Source organism: Rhinatrema bivittatum, chromosome 10 (assembly GCF_901001135.1).
Source record: "Rhinatrema bivittatum chromosome 10, aRhiBiv1.1, whole genome shotgun sequence".
In the NCBI taxonomy this organism is placed as follows: Eukaryota; Metazoa; Chordata; class Amphibia; order Gymnophiona; family Rhinatrematidae; genus Rhinatrema; species Rhinatrema bivittatum.
The window spans coordinates 76,816,668-76,839,697 of NC_042624.1; the positions used below are offsets into that span (position 1 = coordinate 76,816,668).

At 42.5% G+C, this 23,030-nt stretch overlaps 1 protein-coding gene across 2 annotated transcripts in view; it reads right to left on the reverse strand.

The window, feature by feature from the left end:
- Positions 1 to 5,908: 5,908 nt before the first annotated feature.
- FNBP1L (formin binding protein 1 like) overlaps positions 5,909 to 23,030 on the reverse strand; it is a 194,076-nt gene continuing 176,954 nt past the window's right edge. The window contains exons 11-15 of one of the 2 annotated variants that reach the window (XM_029618045.1): positions 18,544 to 18,676; positions 16,558 to 16,652; positions 10,465 to 10,610; positions 8,797 to 8,955; positions 5,909 to 7,480 (exon numbers count right to left, since the gene is read on the reverse strand). In XM_029618045.1, coding sequence (XP_029473905.1) covers positions 7,473 to 7,480; positions 8,797 to 8,955; positions 10,465 to 10,610; positions 16,558 to 16,652; positions 18,544 to 18,676 — 541 coding nt within the window. In that variant the 3' untranslated portion in view covers positions 5,909 to 7,472. Of the gene's footprint in view, positions 8,956 to 10,464; positions 10,611 to 16,557; positions 16,653 to 18,543; positions 18,677 to 23,030 lie in introns of both variants that reach the window. The other variant, XM_029618044.1, reaches the window with a different exon arrangement.

Consider the following 23,030-nt stretch of genomic DNA (forward strand, 5'->3'; position numbering starts at 1 on the left):
TACAAAGATATATCAGACTCACATTGGGAACTGTGAGGGGAAGTATTTTTGAGTATATATTCTTTAATGCAAACTCTAATCTTGTATGCTTTTATTGCTTATTCTCAGATTTATAAGTAAACTTCTATACTTGTAAATAAATGTGTTGAATATTCTGTGACATATAACCTACAAGTCAGCCACCTTTTACACTTGCAGACAGAAAATGACCTGCTATTCACAGTGGTGTGATGTACAGAACTCCAGTTCAGTGAGACGTTAGATAGAAATTTAGTGAAGGTATCCGTAGAATAGCAACTAAAGGGGAGGTGCACTTGGTGAAATGTTTCAATCTACCATGATCAATTAGGATCATCCTAGCTGTAACTATAGCATCGAAATTCAGGACCCCTTTCAAGGGCACTTGTAGGCAACTACAAACAAACCCCACGACTCCACAAAAAAGGGAAAGTAGTTAATGTCATAGTGAAGAGCTTCCTAAACTTGTTCTGGTGACCTTAGAGCTAGTTGATTTTCAAGATATCCATGAACATGCATGAGATAAACAGAGTAGAACTGAATAGTCATTTCTCTCAATGAAGAAAGGTAACTAGAGGAGTGCCCCAGGGATCTGTACTGGTACCGGTGCTTTTTAATATATTTATAAATGAGATGGAATATCACTCACTCCTTTAGAAATCATCCAAGGACTCTGCTGTTTGTCAGATCTGAAACCCTTTTTGAATACTTTGCCTGAAGAGAATCAAAAACTGATGAAGCGATAAAGAATTCCTCACGTTTGAACATGGTCACTGCATTGAATTTTTTTTCTTGATTGTAACTAACTTATTGTTTTGTTATGTTTTTAATTTTTGTTAAACAGGTGCTTGTTTTGGAGCTAAAAAGGGGGAACTCTGATTGTACATGTCTTTAGGTCAACAAATAATAAAGTTGAACAGTAATTATATGTTTTCTGGAAAAGGTAGTGATGAGTAAGGTGTTCAGATTTGCAGGTACTATAAAATTAAAGTTCATAAGCTAATTGTGAAACAAGCAAGAGGACCGTGAGATACTAGGGGACTGGGTATCTAAATGTCAGATTAAATTTAATATGGACAAGGGCATAATGATATATATAGAGAAGAATAAACTATAGACACACGGTGCTGGATTCCCTATTAGGAATCACCACCCAGGAAAAGGATCTTGGAATCATTGTGGACAACACTTTGAAATCCTCAATGCAGAGCACAGTGGCAATCAAAAAAGCAAATAAAATGTTAAGTATTATGAGGAAAGGAAATAAAAACAGATGATATTGTAATGATTTTGTATCAATCTATAGTACTAACTTACCTTGAATATTGTGTGCAATTCTAGTCATCCCATCTCAAAAAGATAAAGTGGAACTAGAAAACGTGCAGAGAAGGGTAACCAAAATGATGAAGGGGGTGGCATGAGTCCTCTATGAGGAAAAGCTAAACAAGTTAAGGCTCTTATCTGGAGAAGAGATGGCTGAGAGATATAATAGAGGTCTATAAAATCTTGAAGGGTGGGGAATGAGCAAACACAGAATAGTTATGTATTCTTTCAAATAGTATTAGGACTAGAGGACAGTCCATGAAGCAAAGAGGTAGCACATTTAAAACATCTGAGAAAGTATTTTATTTTAGTGTACTTTTTTTGCCAGAGGATATGGTGAAAGAGTTAACATAGTTGGGTTTAAAACGGTTGACACATTTTTGGAGAAAAGTTCATAAACCACTATTAGCCACACAGACTTGGGAAAGTTACTGTTTTATCCCTGGTTATGAGCATGGCCTGGATCTATTCTTTGTGATGCTACTAGGTACTTCTGCCAGATAAATACTGTGGATCCATCAAGTCTAGAGGACGTGAATGAAGAGGGGGTGGCTCGCGGGAATGAAGGCTACTACCTGGAGATAATACCCTTATTCAATATACATACACACGGTTAATGTGACTCCAACATTGCTCTAAGCTTCAACGGTAAGAGGAAATGTGGAAAAAAAAAAGGATTTGCATTCACAAAAAAGCGGGGTGTAGCTTGCTTATTACGGCGGTTAATACCCCCAAACCAAATAAGCCTGATACTTTACTTTCAATGCATATCTAGCATAGCTCTCTGCTTCAACGGCAGGGGAGAAAGTCTGACACTTCACTTTCAACTCACATCCAGCATAGCTCTGCTTCAACGGCAGGGGAGAAAGTCTGTTACTTCACTTTCAACTCACATCCAGCATAGCTCTGCTTCAATGGCAGGGGAGAAAGTCTGTTACTTCACGTTCAACGCATATCCAGCATAGCTCTCTGCTTCAACAGCAGGGGAGAAAGTCTGACACTTATTTATTTATTTATTTTATTATTTTCTATACCGGCTTTCACGACCAGAGGTTGCATCAAGTCGGTTTACATTTAACAAGTTGTGCATTGAACATAGAACTAGAGGTATTGAACTGGTGCGGAAAATAATAGTTACAATGAACGGGGAAGTTCACAACTGGGATAGGAGGAAAAAGAGAGAGGGACAGGAATATTTACATAGTAAAAACGCATTTACAGTTAATATTTACATAGTATGCTATAATGGATCTGTGTCTCGAGGACGTCGCATATCCAGCATAGCTCTCTGCTTCAACGGCAGGGGCAATGTAGAAAAGAGGATCTATATATAGACAACAACCAACGAGGACTGAATTACATAGTCGAGTAAACAAAAGCATGGGTGTAGCTTGCTTATTGAGGCGGTTACTACCCCTAACTAAGCTACATATTCAGTTAGATGCAGTTCCAACACTGCTCTCTACATGAATGGTGGGGTGGAAGGGAAATAGAACTAAAAGGTACTAAGAGCCAAGCGTAACAAGTAAGAGGAAACAAAAAAGTGCATAGCTTGCTGGGCAGACTGGATGGGCCATTTGGTCTTCTTCTGCCATCATTTCTATGTTTCTATGATCTGCCACGGGAATTCATGGAACTTTGGTTGGACACAGGTTGGCATTTCTTATGTTTCTTAAATTTATATATACAGTGTCTCTAGTTTAGAAAGCCCTATCACAGTGGGTAGTCACTTAAAGCCCAGTGATTACTGGACAGTGTGGATCAATATAAGCAAGGTCCCCAGCTAGTGGTGATTCTGAGCTAACTACCACAAAATTTGCCTCAGCCCGTGGAATTGAGCAAACTCTACTCACTGCAATTGCTCATGCTGTCCAGGGAGAGGTGCTATCTTTGCACAGCTGCTGCTCAGGAATTTCTGAGAACTGCTCATCTTCTCCTAAGCCATTCCATCTTTTTTTTTTCCTGTTGCTGACATGCAACGGGGAGTTCTCATGACCTGCTTTTTGACTATTGCCACTACTGCACAGTTCACGACAGAATGGTGGGGTGCTGGAGATAGGCATGTGCTAGAGCAGCAGGAACGAATAAGGGGGGTGGAAGGGTGTTAGTAATGGTGATTCTGATGGTGGAGGGAGAAATGGGAAGTTGGAGTGAACTGAAAGCTATGAGAATCTAGAGGGAGTGAAGACTGTAGGAGGGATCAAACAGAGGAGATGTGGGGGAAGGCTATAACACTGTCTTTTTGAAGGTCTCACAGATATGCAACACAAGTGCTATTTCATAAAGTGTGGATAAAATGAGGTGTTCAAGAAAACTTTTGCAGAAGTATAGAGTGTGTCAGTTACGATTTAAAAGAAAGCCAGAGCCATGTTTTTGGAATACAGAGGTGCACTATAGAATGGCAGGCACAATACCAACTACTACTAAACAGGGTAAGAAGCTGTGGCCTGATCATTTTTCATGTTTTTGGGGTTGCTAATATTTTATTTGAAATATCTTATATTCCGCCCTTCTACACCATATACAGGGCAGATTACAGCAAAACATCCATAAATATGACGGGGAGGGGTTGGCAGTCAAATGCTAGAATGCACTGGGAGACACAAACAGAACAAGGAGGGAGTGATAGCTGTACAAATCACTGGCGAGACCAAATCTGGACTGTATTCAGTTCTGGAGGGTCAATCTTAAGAGCATAAGACAGTGAAAGGCTACCAACATGCTGCATACATCCAGAGTCTGCACCATCAGCACTACGAGGTAAGACTTAAGGACTTCATTACCTATCTTCTCTCTCTACACCTTTCCTCGTGAACTCTGTTCATAGGGCAAGTTGCTCATATCTGTGCCCTTCTCCTCCACTGCCAACTCCTAACGTCATGCTTTCCAGTTTGCTGTGCGTAGGGGAAGTAATTTTCAAAAGGTCTTACGCATAAAAAACTGGGTTTGCACACATAAGTGGGCTTCTGAAAATTGCTACGATAATATGTTATATTCACACATGCAACTCCTTTGAAAACTACCTCCTATGCCTGGAACAGACTTCCAGACTTGGTGGGTCATGCTTCCTCTCTGACCCTATTGAAATCCAGTTTAAAAACTCACCGTTTTGAAATGGCTTTTAGATTTCCCAGTACTTCTCTACAATAAATACGCTCACCCCAGGTTCTTCATTGTCACGTATGTCTTGACTACATTGTAAGCTTCGTTCGGCAGGGACTGTCCTGTGTGTGTCTGGACAGCGTTGTGCGTGCCTATAGAGCTTTAGAAGTGATAAATAGCAGTAGTAGTAGCACCTAAGTATATTTTAGAGAAGAAGACATTAAGTTAGCTAAAAGAATAAACAGAAGATGGCAAGCACTGTTCAGTGGAAAGACAGTTCTAGAAGAAAGGGCGGCACTAAGTGACTGGAAAGACGAGACTTAGGGGTAATGTCAGAGGTTTTTGTTTTGTTTTTTTACAGTCAGTTTTATTCTGCCTTTGCCAGGGTGCGGGTAGAGGCAGGGGAAATCACAGCCACAATGTCCCACAATTGGCAATGGGGCGTAGCTTAGTGGTTAGAACAGGCTGCGAACTGGGGAAGCCAGGGTACAATTCCCACCGATGCTCCTTGTGACCTTGGCCAGGTCACTTCAACCTCCATTGCGTCAGCCATGAAGGCCCTCTGGAGACAGGGAAATAGCTATGGGACCTAAATGCAATGCGCCTTAGCTACCAAGGAAAGTCATGAACTAAATCTAAATAAAATTTGTAAGCAGTATGCTTAAGGAGTGGTATGAACTATGATGTTACAACCGACAGCAAAGAGGGACAGACTAGAAGGGCCTGGTAAGCTTCGTATGATGGCAGTTTCTATGTTTCAATAGCTAAGGATGGTTTGAATCAAAACCGAACACAATTTGCTTAACAGCTGCAAATTAACCATTTGTTATTTCTTTTAATCATCAGCTGTTAATGACAGAAATCCAGATGTTGTGAAATATTTGAATGGAACAAAACAAAAGAATTTGACCATGAAGCTTTTTTTTTTTTTTTTTTTAATATCATGAAAATATTCTCAACAGAACAAGATTTTAGACAAAGCATTAACTGTTAAGAAAATCGACGTGTGCACAAAAAGATTAAAAATGTACTGAAATTTTTAAGATTAACACAACCCACATGTTCAAATTTCCAAAACAATGATTTCTTACTAACTGTGCAAGTACAAATGAGGTTTTTTTTTCTCTCTCCTATGGTTAATTCCGCTCCTACAGACTGCTCTGTTCCTTCACAGGAAAGCACCTCGCCTCCAGAGGAAGCAAAGCTCTGCGCCTTGACACAAAACGACAGCTTGAAAGAACAGTTAGTCCTGTACAAGGAGGTCTTCTCTGACCTAGATGGCCGGTAGCCCAGAAACAAGACAGCCTGGATCGCTTTTCATCCTCACCGTGAAATTTAAAATTAAACAGCATTAGATTTAAAAAACTACACTCTGTTTGTCAGTAATGAGTAAAGTCACATTATATAAATAACCCTCGTATACACTACTCAAAAGTCTAAACTGGATAGCTCTTATTATTCCCCCGTCCCAAATGTAACACACCAACATCAGTCTAATAGTGGTACACTTTTATTTCTAAATGAGGAACAAACTTCCACAAGGTATTACTCTTGGTTTTAGTTTAACTTGCAGTACAATTTCAATAACACTGAAAAATTACTTTGAAGAATATTGTTTCGAGATATTGCTCCATTTCCAGTGAAAAGAGGTGGTGCTCTGGGTATCCACATGAAAGCAGGAAATGGTGGCGCCAACGACACCCTAATGAAAACATTTCCCTCGCTCATTACACATCGTCTATTTTCTTTGATAAAAATCACAAATAGGCAACATGGGCACTGCAGACACCTATATTTACATGTATAAAACACATCCCAGTTTCAACTGTTTTACAAAGAAAAGTGCACAAAGATACTTACACTCAGCGTTCAACAAGTTCATAGAATAAAACCTGGCCGGGCGACAGACAGTCATCGGAGTAAACAGGCTGCAGCTTTGTAGCCCAAGTGGGAAAGACCGTCAAGAGTGCATTCTCCATAAAATGTCCATTAAAAACATTCAGCATTCCATCCAGAAACGTACAATGCGTCACGCGTGACACAAGGCACTCCCCCTCGGCAGCTGCAGCACTGTTTGATGCGTTCCAGGAGCTCCTACTGAGCTGACACTACAGCAAGCCCTCGTGGGATACTGTACTGGTAGTATTGGCAATCGACAGTTTAGGCACACTAGTTTAAGGCAGTGTCTCATGGCAAGTCCGGGACTTGAAACTAGTCTTTTCTTCTGAAGACGATGGAGATCTTCGGGGTTATTCCATGCATTCGGTGCTTGCTGCTGCACTCAGGTGGCTGAAGGTGAACCATAGCTCTAATAGGTCCAGGTCAGAGCAGAAATGTATCATGTAATGTCAATAGGAACAGCCTTGGTTTTCATCATCTTATTGATAACGTCAAAAATGGAATGTAAGCAGCTGTTACCACAGATAGAACAGATATAGCAGCAAAAAAAAAAAAAATGACAGGCACGGACACAGGAGTGAAAACAGTGCTAAAAAGTAAAGTGGTTTTGCTACAAATGCAAAATAAAGACAAAAGACCATGAAAAGTAGAAGAGGTTATGTAGACATGCCTGACACAATCTAGGGTGATCATGCTAGACATGCAACAGGATGTTAGGGCGAGCATGTAGGTGGCACAGGCAGAGACATTCACAGGTCACAAACTTCTGAATTGAGAGCCAATTAAAAGAGTTTGGATGAACAGAGTTCACTGGACACTTGAGAAATGTTGAATAGTTTTCAATTTTAGGAACACCTTTTAGTGTCCTTTTTCGGCATGGTTGCCGTTTTTCCATTTTTTTTGTTACTGTATAGCGCGCGTACGTACGCTACAGAAACTGCAGCACTGGCAAGAGTGTCCATGTTAGGAATATGGAGATGTTAATGACAGCGTGAACAATGGATACCTGCATGCATTCATGCAACTTGCTGCTCTCTTTCTCTGGGCCTCCCACGCTAAATCCCCCTCCCCTAAAAAGCAGCTGCGTGTAACCTCCTTCAACAGCTCGCCCATTTCCTCAGAAACCCTCTTCAGGAACCTGCAGTCCGAGAGGAAAGAGAAAAGAGGGACATCATCAGAGAGCTTTGGCACAACAGAGACTCTTCAGATTTGTCTCCATTGGTGTTACTCAGACTGAAGAGCGGCGCTTGACTCTTCATTAACATGGACTCTTCTGCACCACCACATGTTTCAAATCATGCTGCTATTATGTTAATGCTGTCAATTTTAATCCTAAACTACAACGTGTGGCTGGGGTTCTGGGAGACCTAGCACATAGCTACAGTGATTTTCTGAGCGACTACCATTGAGTATCACTGCTCTAGATTAGCTTAAAATCTCACTAGTGGTGCAGCTATTAAAAAAATAATAATAATAAAAAAGAGAGTAATGTTGGTAGCATGGAAGGATCCCTTGGTCTGGTCACCAAGTAGCTGCTGCAACCTATCCACTAGTAATTTGAAAAACTGTCATGTTCATGGCCTTGCGAGGTCATGAAATAAGGGAACTGCACGTTCCCATATCCAAAATCTTGATCACTCTTAAAACAAGTAGTAGCAAGTCTAAATTATAGTTACTGTAATTTTAGATTCATTTTTATAGGAACAAGGAGTAATTCTCTCTCTTAATCTCACTTGTCATGTACTTCCCAGCGACACTGTGCTTCCTCATCTTATTGAGAAATCAGGACATGCTCTTTCCTTTCGGTAAAAGTCAGGCTGCCTACGTATTTCCATAGCACATAAAAATTCCCATGCCAATCTTTTTCTGCAAAAGACCTCCTCGATGAGCTGTCGGGAACTGCCCTTGCACTGGGAGTAATAAAGCTAGAGTAGGATGCACTTAATGCTTTCAGTCTGAAGGCTGACAGATGCTTTGTTTTTGGAACTGGGAAGCTTAACTGTGAATATTAGGTATATGCAGATGCTGTAAATGTTTACTTAAAAAAAAAAAAGTTCAAAACCAAACAGGAAAACTTATAAAAGTCACTATGGAAATATATGGAACTCTTACCAAAAGATCCGATTCAATGATTTGTAAAATAAAACTCCCCCACCCAAGTCCCTAATATAGAAAACAAGCTGAATATCTGAGCCAACTGCAATTGGTCGACATTACGAACAATTCCCTAAGATTCTCCAATGTGCTCATGAGGGTTTTTCTTCTAGTGATAAAATTCACATCTGTAAAAAATGAACCCTTTAGCTGCGCTCACACGGTGAACAAGAAACGCCATCTAAACAAGACCTCTGCACCCTTAGAGTTCTTAGCACATGTTCACATTGTTAATCTGCTGATCCTTTTCTGTGGAATGCACTCTACTGCCAGCTGAATGTTAGATATAAGTCACTGCACCTTTACTGTTTTTCTCTAGCGTTATTTCTATGTACGACGTTGGGACGTAGCCTTCCTCTCCGCTCTGTCTTCGTGCTCGGGTCCAGCCGTCTCCTTTGTCCTCTTCAATAATGTACAGAACCTCAGCTTCCTGCATGGCAAGAGTGCCCTCGTTATGGCCTGCGGGAAAACGGAAGACAAATTTATGTCACGTTTAAGTTCAAAAACGAATTTTGTATACACGTTCCACGAAAGGGGGAAAAGGCAAGAAGCAGCTAAACAAAATGCTTAAAACCACAGAAAACAGAAAAATCATTTATATACTTCTATTCAGGCTGCAGGTCTGGCTTTCTAATCTAGGCATAATCTCTGCCTCCTGATTATTACCTAAAACTGTCATTTAACTGCATCTGTAAACCACGGCATTCATCAAGGATATTGATATTCACACTAGTAAGTCAATGTCAGGAGTGAGGGATGCTTTTGAAATTTGCCTGTTAAATATATCTCTACATCCTCATGTGCAGATAAGATAAAATTACATGGTTACAGTGCAAAAAGCTGTGAGTGGGACAGAAAGCTCAAACATACGGAGGAGCACTGTGCATCTAGCAGAGGATATGCACCCGAGCGTGCAAGCTTTAAAACCCTCCGCAGTAAGGGGGAGAGGCAACAGAGAATGTGTGGTCAGGAACATCTTTTCTGCTAACAGACATCTATCCAGGCAGCTCTGCAAGCTAAAGAAGCATCTGGTTCAAGGCCATGAAGGTTCAAGTGCACGAATTTCCATATAGCATTGAAAAATGGATACATATGGTAAAAACAGTGAACTAAAAAAGCAGCTTCAGCTAAACTAAGGGATCATTTATCCACAGTAGCTATAATCTAATTTACTTGTATTGCTGCTTGGTCAACAGAAGTCTATTGACGCTGTTGGAGTGGACACCCAACACAGCAAAGCCATGCAATCTTACAATAACACTATCCAATATGAAAAGGTTTAGTAATATCCCTAATTGAATCGGGGGATCGTGTCACTTGCAGTCGCTTCAGTGCAATCAATCATCCTATTCCAGAAATGAAGTAGAATTGAAGAGGACAGTGTAAATTTTCATAAATTAGACATTCATGCAGTTCCTTACATTGCTGAATTCTATGGAGTTTGGCAAGAGTCAACTTTTCAATAGCAGCTAAGTTCAAGTGCTCCCTAGGAGTGTATAGCATCACAACAGAGCACGATTTAATTTTGAGTGATGTTCTTCATGATTCAGGACTGCAATCAGAAAACTGCACACTCCTGTACTGGCTCCAAGAGCCTCTGCAGGGGTTCAGAGGATAACTGGATACACTCCACCCAGAAGTCTCAAATTTGTATAAAATAACTTTCAAATGTTCTGCTTTTCAGCAAGCATACCACTGTCAGGATGCACTACAATCTTATTGGCTTTTGGAGTCAGCCAGGCTGGAATGTGCACTTTCATGATCATATTCTGCATCTACACGAGCAACACTAGCTAGATTCAATCTGTCAGTAAAATGACCGGTCACCAAAATCCAGGCCGACCAATCCACAAGCACTGCACCCAAGTTCTGAAATTAGATGACAAAAGCAATTTCTGAGATGCAACCAGTTGCTAAGGCATTCACCACACCAGAGCGTTATGATGAGTAACGAAATTTTAATTGTACCATCAAATGGATAAATGGCTTTGCAATGTCCAATGACCGGAAGAGGATCGTCATCTTCAAAGTCATCCTCAAACTCATGGTGGCCATGTGACTGTGGCTGGACTCGACCTTCCTGATTTGCATCTTCCGTGTAGCTTCCCTCGGGACTGAAACACAAGAAATACAGGAACGAGTCCATAAACACACATTAAACAGAAGTCAAGAGTCATTTTCAAAAACTCCATGCAGAATGTATTTGTTCTTTGTGTTCAAGAACTGCCATGCATAAAGACAGATTCTTACTTCAAAGACTGCGCATCTAGTCCTTAACCTTGCATTCTGAACATATTTTGCTGTTAATGCCAACGGATACATCTAAGTCCATTTCTAAGATTTTTCAAGTACAAAATTAACAGTTTTGCTCTAGAAACAAGTAAGTTCACTGAGAGGCCTACATGTAGATTGCTTTTCATATAAACTAGTACAGAAGATTTCTTACAAATGGTCTGGGCCATGGCAAACATGTAAGAACAAAAGATCATTTCATTCCTGGGCTAGTCTGATCTATTCGGACCAAGAATTATATATGAGCAAACTTTTAAAAAGGATTCACAAAATAGCTTACTCAACCTGTATAAAATCAGCGGGTTCATCAAATTGTTTCAAACACCTTATTTACAGGCCGATACAGTACAGTGCGCTCCGATGGAGTGCACTGCTAGCCGGCATTTGGATGCGCGTTTTCATCGCGCTAGCTTATTCAGTAAGGGGTAATAGCGCGTCCAAAACGCGCTTCCAACCCTCCCAAACCTAATAGCACCCGCAAATGCATGTTGATGGCCCTATTAGGTATGCCCGGACAAATTAGCGCCTACCCAAAGGTAGGCGCTAATTTGTCCGGGCACTGGGAAAGTGCACAGAAAAGCAGTAAAACCTGCTTTTCTGTGCACCCTCCGACTTAATATCATGGCGATATAAAGTCGGAGGTCCCGAAAGCTTAAAAAAGTAAAAAAAAAATAATTTTGAAATAGATCCGCGGCTTGAAAACCGGACGCTCAATTTTGCCGGCGTCCGGTTTCCGAACCCGTGGCTGTGTCCCTAGCGCCTCTTTTTACCGCCGGGCCTAATTTAAATACATTTTTTTACTGTATCGCGCGCACAGAAAAGTGTCCTGGGCGCTCGCCCGCTCTCCCGCGTTTTTTACTGTATCGGCCCGACAATAAATGGGGAGTTACCAGCAAGAATCTTCTTTGGATCTGTACAAAACCCACCAAGGACTTTTATGCACCTGCAGTGGATTTTCAAAGATTGTGCCAAAGTTCTCCTGGGAAAACCCCCCAATTCTTTGCCCAGACCAGATTTTACGGAGATCAAACCAGGCTGACACCCACTGATTCAAGTTTGACTCAGACTAGTTTTGCATATCCTGACCACAATCTCAGCTCTATCCCCTCCTAGATAGGGCTGAATTGGTGAAGCAGAAAATGGCTTGGAAGATGGAAGGAGCAGATTCAAACTGTGTATCTTGGAAAATGCTAAACCAATCAATCAAATTCAATTTGGTCTTTTCCAGCAAATAAAACTGATGCACACAAAACCAGCCTAAGTCGGCAAATAAGGACAGCATGACTCATCTAGTCAGCCCGGCTTGCTTTTCAGTCCCATTTGATTTCCGGCTTTACCTTCACTTTCTCACAAGGATCCTTTGTGCTTATCCATGCTTTCTTATGTTCTAGTACTTTTCTGTCTCCACTACCTGCACTGGGAGGCCATTCCATGAATCCATCGTCATTTCTGGAAGGAACTATCTCCTATCTACTCCCTTCAAGTCTCACATCATGACTCTTTGTTCTAGAAAATCCTTTCTACTGAATGATGCTCACTTCTTGTGCATTCATACCATTGAGGTATCTGAGTGTAGGTTTATATATATATATATTTTTATTTTTTTTTTCTTCCTCTCTCTCTCTCTCTTGGGTATCCATAATTAGGTCTTTAAGCTTATGGTGTAGGACAGGGGTAGGCAACCCTGGTTCTCGAGTGCGGCAAGCTGGTTGGGTTTTCAAGCTATCCACACTGAAAATGTTACATTTGCATGCCCTGTCTCCATGGGCATGCAAATGCGTCTCTTGCATATTCATTGTGAATATCCTGAAAACCCAACTGGCTTACGGCACTCAAGGACTGGAGTTGCCTACCCCCGGTGTGGAATCTGCACCATTTTGGTGGCCATTCCCTGGGCTGCTTCTACTCTTGTCTATACTATGTTGGAAGCAAGGTTTCGCCAATGATTTATACAGAGACCTTATCTCTTTTTTTCCTACTGGTGATACCTCTCCCCATGCACTTTGGTTTTTCTGTGGCTCTGGCCACTGTCTTTTCACAAAGTTTCGCTAACTTGAGATCACCAGATATAACCAGCAGGAGATTTCTCTCTCACTCTTCCAACCCTTCCCCCAGTCCTAATCCACAAATTGTGTTCTCATCCTCTAGCTTTCTGTACCTCAAATACACGACTCTACGTTTTCCTTTTGCAGTAATTGTCACTTGCAGTGATACTGAGGGGGGGGGCACAAGAGGGCGACCTGTCCCAGGTGACAGCCAGGAAAGGGCCCGACCTGAGGCCACCGGCAAAGCCCAACATGAGTTGGCCAAAAAGTGAAGAGCCCCCTGATCAGGTGGAAAAGAAATTGCGAGGACATTCAGTGGGCTGTGAGCGGAGCCCATCCTGCTTGCAGCCGAAGGGCAGCGAGAGAAGGAGCCGGGCTGCACGCATGCAAGAACAGGAAGCAGAGCAACGGAGGCCCATGAGACTCCTCTTTTTTTCCAGGCTACGGGGGGCTAAAGGAGGAGGTTGTTAATGCCTTAATGAGCTTCCCGGGAAACGGGGGGGGGGGGGGGGGTTTGAGTGAGTGAAAAAATGTGTTTGTGATTGAGAGCATGTGTGCGAAACCATATGTGGAGAGGCTCTATATGTGTGTGTGTGTGTGTGTGTGTGTGTGACAAGAGGATATGTGTGGTGCGTGTGACCGCATCTATCTGTGAGTGTGTGATTGAGAGCATGTGCGTGCTTGAGTGTGTGACAGAGCATGTGTGTGCATGCAACCGAGAGGGAACCTGTGTGTCTGAGACAGACGGCATGCGAGTGTGAGAACGAGCCAGTGTGTGTATGCGTGCGTGTGAGAGAGAACGTCTGTGTGCAACACCGCACAACCTCCCCCCAATCCCTCCTCCCCACTAATCTATGCCAATCTCAGGGCATCTGGAAATCAAAAGTTCCCAGGTATGGAGACTGGGTGATTTTTTAATCCTTATTCATTTTAATTATTAGGTGTTATTTGATGTGCCTGCTGTTTTGAAATATTCTATTGGTGTTTGGGAAATTTTAACATTTTTATATGTTTTTTCATTATTGGATGTTCTATTTGTCATCTGTTTTAAAATATTTATTCTTTTTATTAGTATGGCTTTACTATTATGATTGATGCTTTATATTTCTTAAATTTGTTTGATGTTTTATGAGGGATGATGTTTCAGGTTTTTTTTTTAATGTTGCACTGGATAGTCTCTGGCTTGTAGCAGTTTCCAGTTCAATTTTTCTCTGCATGTTTCTATTTATACTTTGTGATATTTTTATTCTGTATTTGGTAAAGGTCTGTGTGTGTGAACAAAGTGAGATAATATGCTAGCATGTAGTTTCTTTATAGGGATCTATAGCAGTCTGGTTTATTCTGTTTTCCTACTAGGAGGTGTACTGGTGTTTTAGGGCCCAGTGTAATATCTGCAGCATTGCATTTTCATAAGTAGGGTTGTTGCTGTATGAGTGCTGGCAATTAGTGCACACCAGCATCCCTCCTCTCTCCCCCTGGGTTGTGTGTGTGTGTCTGTGTGTGAAGAAAGTTTGTGCTGCCCCACTAATCCACAAGCAGCTCGGCAAGACTGGAAATCAAATGTTCCCAGATATGGAGCGAGGAATGTTTCCCTCCTTATTGGTTTTAATTATTTGGTGTCTGATTTGTTTGTCATTTTGAAATATTTTCTTTCTGTTTGGAAAAATTGTTAAATTTTGTATGAGCTCTTAATTATTAGATGTCATTGTATTCGTCAGCTTGTTGGAAATATTCTTATTATTTGAATGGTTTTACTAGTTTTGAAGTGAGAGGAGCAGTGAATGAGAGGATGTAGAGCAGGCAGGGAGGGAGTGAACCGGAGATCGCTGGGGGGGGTGCCAAAGGAAATATCCACCCCCAGGTACCAAACACTTTAAGGTACGCCACTACTTACTTGCCCAACTCTTCACCAGTTAGACAAACCTTTTCTTCTAATCCTTCTTCATGATTACTTGTGGCTCTAGGCACTAGTAGTATGAACCAGACAGAAACCCATGTTCTTTCATACAATCAAGGAGCAGCTGCACGCTGTTTTCTCTCTGTCCTTTGGTTTTTGGAATAGTACAGTAGTTAAGCTGTTCCTGAACTGCTAACATAGCTTCAAGGAACAAATCAGCAGAAACTCCCTAAATGTCATGCTAGATTAAGATCTACACCATGAGCCCAATTTTTTAAAAGTCCACGCAGGGCTGAAGTCTATGCGTACGAAGTGCCCTAATTTTAAAGCGAAGTTACACATTTAAGTCTGCTTTGAAAATTCGCACAGCACCACACGCACCTCGGTGCGGAAGAGGAGGCAGGTAATTTCCCCATCTCACCCCCACCCTCTGGTAATGCTTCCGAGTATGCATAACGCATGTGCCGCTACGCGTACAGCCCCCAGGATAAATTTCAAGAAGCCATTTTACGCACGTAAATGCGTTTGAAAATTACCCCCTATGTGTACTGCCCTGGCAAGGTGTCGCCTGTGCCGAGGATTCCCCACTGCTGACTCGGCAATCTGCCACTGCAAAGGGTTTCTGATTTCCCAGACTCAATGATTCCTAGTACAATTCAGTAGAACTGAACTGCTATGCTAGGAAACAAGGGAGAAACAGCGAAATAAGATTAGTGGGGCAGCCTGGTGATGCAGTGAGCGTTACGCTGGCAGGGACTGAAAAATAAGACGTTTACCAGCAGCAAGTTTATTTTCACTGCCAAGGAGAAATGGCAAACACCAACAGAAAGTGGCAAAGCGGGGAACATCTCCCTGGCAAGTCGGTTCACGAGGAACACCTCCATCTCCAAAGGGGACCAGGAGGAGTGCCAGGGAGCCAAGCTGCGGCACCCCCAACATCCCTGCTGTCAAACAGCAGGAGGTGCGGGGCCAGGAAACACCTTCCCCCTCCCACCAGAGTAGAGGAGCAGCAGGAAGTGTCTTGGGGCCTGGGAGGACAGAGATGGGGAGGGGGAGAATAGAGAGAGTGGGAGGTAGGCCTGTACCTTGATGAGGTGGGAAGAGAAAGAGAGAGAGCTGTATGGGGCTGGTTTGGTGGGGGTGGAAGGAGGAAGGATGCAGTCTCCAAGAAAGGAATGCACTCACCTTCCCACGCCTGCCACATCTCCGGCCTCCCCAAAAAATATGTTGGCTGGGGAGGGTGGCGGAGCAAAGTAGATGGAGAGTAAACCTTCAAACCTTATGCATTAGGAAGGGCAGAAGGTAAGCTGCCCTTGATCAAGCCGGCATGCTTCCACTTCTAGCGCTCTCATGTGCTTCACTCTTTGTCAGACTTTGATCTAACTCTATTTTGATTTGCTGTATCTCAGATCAGAGGATGTATCCCTCCATACAACAGCTTTCTTGGTTCTGATTTCTACTGAAGCAGAGGGGGGGAAATGCAACATCCCAGCCAACAAACATCAAACTTTGTAAAATTCCATACGATTTCATGAACTCCGATAATGTCGTTTGGTCGTGGCATGGCAAATTTTGACCGTTTACACTTGTACACGTCATCACGAATTCCTCTGTGGAGAAATATGAATCCAAAAAAGGCAGGCTTAAAGTGGAGGTGGCAGCTGTTGGATTTAACCTGCCCTGGGGTGCTCGTGCCTGGCATGCCATGGTTTTTGTACTTTCTAGAAAACATTGCTGAATGATGAAATCAAGTGATCAGAAGCCCACATTTTGAGGACTGGAAATTAAGCTGAAATAAAGAGCACTAAGGCTATTAAAAGTAATGACCTCTCTCTTCCTTGTGCTACAAGATGATTCACATCAGAGCTGTGCCTTCTCTCTCCTCTCAAACTTCCTTTTCCCTCTACTTCAGACAGCCAGGCCTGTGTAAAAGAAAAACAAACCAATGTATGTTGGTTATTGCACATCTGCACCACATTAAGGGGGATATATATGTGCATGAGAGGAGCATTTGTCATAGCAATTTTCAAAAGCCTATTTACGTGCTTAAAGTGCACTTCTGCAGGTAAACGTATTGACAATTCAATACCATATATTGTAGAAGTTTTCAAAAGCCCACTTACACGCTTACAGTGCATTTATGTGAGTAAAAACCCAGTTTTAAGTGTGTAAATCCTTTTGAAAATTAACCTCTAAGTAAGCAAGGTCATGTTACATATTAAAAATCCTCAGATCATCTTGCATGTTCCCTAAATGGCATTGTACCTTTGATGAATGAGATAATCTTTCATGCCACATTAATGAAGACAGCACTCACACTTAGAGAAATTCTGTAGTGTTCTCTCTTAAACATGAACAGACACTATGAGGTCCATATTCAGCAGCGCAGCGATTGGACAGTTTATCTGGCTAAAGTTAGATATTCAGGGGTGCGCTGTCGATTAGGGGCTCCACTGAATATAGCCGGATAAACTTACTTCAGGACTGCTCTCAGACTTAGCCAGATAAGTTATCTGGATAACTCTGAAGATCCAGCTAACTAACTCGACCCCAGAACTCCCCTGGAATGTTTCCAAGTTAACTGGATACGTTTTATCTGGCGAACAACTTAGAAAGATAAATTGAAAGTGGTCAGAGTATGGGAATTTAAAAAACCTGTAGTTTATCAGGCTAAGTCCCAAGCGTAGCCGGACAAACCATTTCAATATTGAACCTTGAGTATTTTGCTGAAGACGGAGGGCTAAGGGATGGACTAATTTCACAACATGCTTGTTGGCTATGTGTTAAATCCATGCAGTTTCTCAAAGATTTAGCACGTAGCTGGCTAAACAAGTCCATGTTTCGCCTGTTTCTAGATACATTTTTATATTATCACAGTGATGACATATTTCTTAGGGAGAAAGACAAATCTTTCTAAAAGTTAACATACAGTCATAACTTTTTGTTTTATCCCAGCTTTGAATAATTTTGTCTAATGAACCTAAACATCTAGAAGGGAATTCTCAGCAGCCCGCGTATGGCTAGTCCGCGGGGTACAAAGCGGCCACACATTTTAAGCCAGCATTTCAAAGCGGACTAAGGCGCATACATCCGGGTTGTGTTAGTGCGCATGCTCACACGCACGTGTTCAAAAATCAAAACAGTATGCACGGAGATCCTTTCCCCGCCCCCTCCTCAGAAACCCTACTGCCAGTGCTGGAAAAAGTACACAGAAAACTGCGTTTCATGCAGACGCTTCCCCACCCCCTCCCTCCACCATCACTTGATTTTCAGAAAGGCGATTTAGGTGCATAAACCAGAGTTTATGCACAGAAATCCTTAAAAAAAAAAAAAAAAAAAAAGTACCCCCTTAATGTCAGATTCAACCATCTGCCCTAAGCACATCTGCAGAAAGGAAGTCTGTATGTTGGCAATCCGCAAGGTAAATCCTTTTATGCAGGTAGGGATGGAGATGCCTCGTGTGTGTGTGTGGGGAGGGCCTAAAAATTGTGACTTGGGCCATTGCTACTCCTCGTTATGGCTTTATTAAACCAATCATGAGGTATTTAATAAGGAGCAACCACAACATTTAGGGAAAGCAATACATCTTACAATAAGATAGCACTCCCAGACCTGCAGTATTAAGTTAGTAACAAATCCCAATCGCAATAATCCTAATATTATTTGTTCATTCAGTTCCTTGTTCCCCGTAAAGCCTGTTGCTAATTTTGTTCTTTGTAAACCGATGAGATGTTCCCAACGTACGTCGGTATATAAAAGCTAGTAAATAAATAATAGTTAAAGCGTTTCCAAGGAACAATCTGATATTTTAACCTCGTTCTTGTGAATTTCCATTCGGAGGCGATCAATGTTGCCCATAGTCTCAGCTAATTTGGGCTGCAAACTGCCTGGATCTCCCATCTGTGGATTTTTCTCATACACATCTTTCATTTTATTCAGTGCATCTCTGTAATAAAGATAAAGCTGTGAATATTTAGAACTAGAAATAGGAAACAAACTGTCACATCAACATAATTATATTAATTTCCCTTCTGCATCATTCTAGGGCATTTATGAAATGTAAAGCTCAGCAGCACTGAATATTAGTGCACAAGTAGCATTTTGCAGCTTTCATACCTCTCTCAAAGGTTTACAAGCAACTGTAAGGAAGCAAAAAAAAAAATAGACAGCCTTCTCCAGTCTCTCACAGAGAGACTCAAATGTATTTAGAGGATTAAAGAGAAAACCTTGAATTCTTATAATGTGCAGAACGGGTTCACCCAGCTAAAACAAACTGTCACGACCCCTGCGTTCAGTTTCCACCAGTAATGTTCCAACCCCATGCGCCAACCTAGTGCTGTGGCTCCAGCGGAAGGTGCCCCGTGCGACTTTCCTGCATGGCCCAGTGATGCGCAATCTAACCCAGGGCGCACAAGCTGGTAGACCTTTCTTACCAGCACCATACGAGATATTCAACTGCTCGGATTTCCTGAAGAGATTATAGTTTATCTCAGGTAACACTTTTTAGGGGGACAATTTGCAAAGGGAATTCTCATGGGTGAACTCTAGAAGGCAATGTCTAGGATTCAGAAGAACTACAATGGATTCTCCTCAGACTAGGAGGTAGCTCTGCAACGTCACTCCTGAACTAAACAGGGTCATTTTCAAAGGGAACTCTAAATGTAACATACCATTGCAGCAATTTTCAAAAGCCCATTAAGCCTACTGACAATTCAATAGCATATATTGTAGCAATTTTCAAAGGCCACAGCTTTTGCGAGAGAGAGGGGGGGGGGGGAAGTTGTACACTGCATCTGCCAAGAACCTTGTCAACATACCCATGGCTAATAGGGATAGGGGTAGGTTGGCTATATCCATTCCAGGTTTACTAATGGTCTCCATTCTGAGAACAGGGCCCTAGACACACACATCTTCCAAATACAGAGCAGACTGCATTAAAAGTTCAGAAATTTTACAGATCCTTTTCAGGACAGTCTTCATTCCCTTTTCAGTGAAATCCTTTAGAACAGGGGTGCTCAAACCGGTCCTACAGGTCCCGTCCCGTTCCACCCCCCCCCCCCCCCCAAGCCAGTCAGATTTTCAGGATATCCCTAATGAATATGCATGAGATTTATTTGCAAGCACTACCTCCCCCTGTGTATGCAAAATATTTCTCATGCATATTCATTAGGGATATTCTGAAAACCTGACTGGTTAGGGGAGCCTGTAGGACCAGTTTGAGCACCCCTGCTTTAGAAACTCCTCCAGGAACAGAGACATGATGGCAGAAAAAGCTCATATGGCTATCTAGTCTGCCCATCTGTCCAATTAATATAGCATTATAATTCCCATCACATCCTTAGAGATCCCCTGTATCTATCCCATGCTTTCTTGAATTCAGATACTGTTTTTGTCTCCACCACCTCTACTGGGAAGCTGTTCCATGTATCCACCACCTTCTCTGTAAAGAAATATTTCCTAACATTACTCCTGGGTCTACCCCTTTCAACCTCATCACATGACCTCTTGTTCTAGTCTCCTTTAGATAGAGGCCTTTTAAGATATTTGAATGTCTCTTTCATATCTCCCCTATCTTGCCTTTTCTTCAGGATCTACATGGTTAAATCTTTAAGTCTATACCATATGCTTTAGAACAAAGACTGGACCGAATCCATCCTGTTTATATCCTTTTGAAGGTGCGGTCTCCAGAATTGTACACAGTATTCCAAGTGAGGTCTAACCAAGGGCCTAGACAGGGGCAATATCACCTCCCTTTTTCTGCTGGCCATTCCTCTCCCTATATAGCCAAGCATCTTTCTATCTTTTACCATCGCTTTATCCACCTGTTTGGCCACCTTATCATCATCAGATACAAATCATTCCCAGATCCCGTGCTTCCTTGTGCTTAGAAGAATTTCACCTCCAATACTGTAACTTTCCCTTGGGATTTTGCATCCTAAATGCATTACTCTGCATTTTTTTGAGTACTATTCCAACAATAGCATGTGTCATATTTGGGGCTTTGATCCACAATTCCACCTTATCCTTGAGTAAGTGTCCAGCATTGACTGCGTGGGGGAAGGTCAGCAGAATTCTATTCAAATGACCACACAGGGCCTGACTTTTACGGTCTGGGGAACTGATAAGCAGACATAAGGGAAAAAACACAGGACTGCTTCTACGGCCAAGTCCATAAGCAAAGCACTTCAAGCAGCATTGTCTGAATTTTGAGGAAGGTTCATCACCCAGTAAAAATGTTGCTAGCAGTTCATTTTTTATGGGTTATCATAAGGCTTGGGGATAATGGCATGGAGCAGCAGTTGCTACCCTTAAGAGAAACATGGGGGTAACCTGCACGGCATAGCAGATACTACTATAAGAAGCTTGAGGGGTAGACTGGATGGACCATTTGGTCCTTTTCTGCCATCATTACTATCTTCTGAGAATAGCAGCAATCCTAGCTGGCCTTCTATAGCTGGGTGTATTAGCAAGATCTTATCACTATTATCCTCTGTGCTAGGCAGAAGATCTTTTGGCTTGTCTCCAGGCTGTACAGTCTCGATGACGAGAGTCACAGCAATTTTCTTGGAAAGAGAATTCATGTGGGACTTGCTTAAGAGGACAGACCTCTCTTTAGATGACTGCATTGTTTACTCAGACAGATGATTCAAGGAAAATAAGGAATGCTTCAGACCTCTAAGTGCCTCTGATGTCGCAACTAAAGGAAGACCTACTAGAATTTCTCATTCTCTTCGGATGTTTGTCTGCTTTGCTACAGAAAGCCTTGAAAATCTTAAGCTAGTTCTTTTTGTTTTTTTATATTTGTTGCTGATCCAGCTGAATTGAAACTGATCTTTACTAAGGCAATGGCGCCATCAGCTTTCATTTGCAACTACTCCATTTTTTTTTCCAGTTTTAACCCTCTCTCCATTCATCTGGTCCACCCATCACAGTGAGAATCTTCGAGCTGGGGCCCAAAGACCATAGCTCCCTCCACAACTTGGTATACAGTTATCCTACGGCTGGCCAATAGATGCTGCTCTTATGCAAAGTCTGGGTCTCCGGTTGCTTCTGCAGCAGACCTAGTCTTATCCAGCCCAGGACAGAAGCTGGGCTTATGAATCAAACCTAAATCTCCCACACAACAGTGCACAGCATTTACCATCAAGATGACCCAGAATGTTATGATCGTTCTGATACATCAGATTAAGCCAATACCCCATTCTCCTGGTTCAGATCCCAAAATTACAGGCTTGGTTTATTCCTCAAGTTTCAGAAGCTGTCTAGAATCCTCACAGTCAACAAGAAGCAATCTGTAAGGTCATTACTACTGCGTCAAAGGTCTGTTTAAAGATGGACTCCAACTGTCTAGTGTGCACATCCTTTAAGGCCGCTCCTCCCTCCACTAGGATAGTTGTTCGCTAAGAGACCAGCGCATCCACTTTAGGGAAAGCAAATGCTCTCTCACTGCCGGATCCACTGGGTACAGAGCTTCTAACACTCGTCCACCTTTAAAAGTTGCTTCTGGGGCATCCCATTCCAGGTCAATCAACTCCTGGGTGGCTTCCAGTACTGGAAAGTAGCAAGAAGTTTTCTGTAGTGAAATCAGAATGGGATTCTTCTTTGGTTCCATCATAGAGTCCGCCCCAGGAACTCCCAGCATCTTCAGGGTCTAGAAAACCATGGCCGGCAATTTGCATCTATGGAAAAACCCTAACATGGTGCGATATGGTTCTAATTTCCCCATCTTCCAAGGAATCTATATCCTCCTCTTTGTCTGTGCCATCCAAGTCCCTGCCAGGGATAGCCTTGGTGAGGTGAGGCATGCCTCGAGGTCTGTTGATAGGAGGGAGGGCTTACCGGCTGAGGTTCTGTCCGGACAGGGGCAAGTGAGGTAGCAGACTGTGCCCGTTAGAAGGCTTGAAGGCCTTGGAAAAATTCCACCCAAGAGAAAGCAGCCGGGTCCATGCCTAGCCCAGGAGGTTCTGGGATAGGTGTCGCTGAATTTCCCTCTCCCATGGACAACCCAGTCCCGGGGGTACTCAGATCCAGGATACTTCCAGTTAAGGCTGTGACTAACCCAACCTCAGAATGAAAGGCGCTGGGCTTAGCAAAATCTGGGGAGGCAAACTCTCCCAGGGCTTTCTCACATTGCTGACATAAATTGGAATCCTGGTCAGACTGTGAAGCCCTAATATGACAAGAAGCGCAGAGAGAAAGGCACTTCTGTTTCTTGGCTGTCGGAGCCACTGGAAACGATAACCGTGTATTCTGTCGACTCGCACTTAAAATTTTATGTGCACAGATTTTGGGCACCTAGG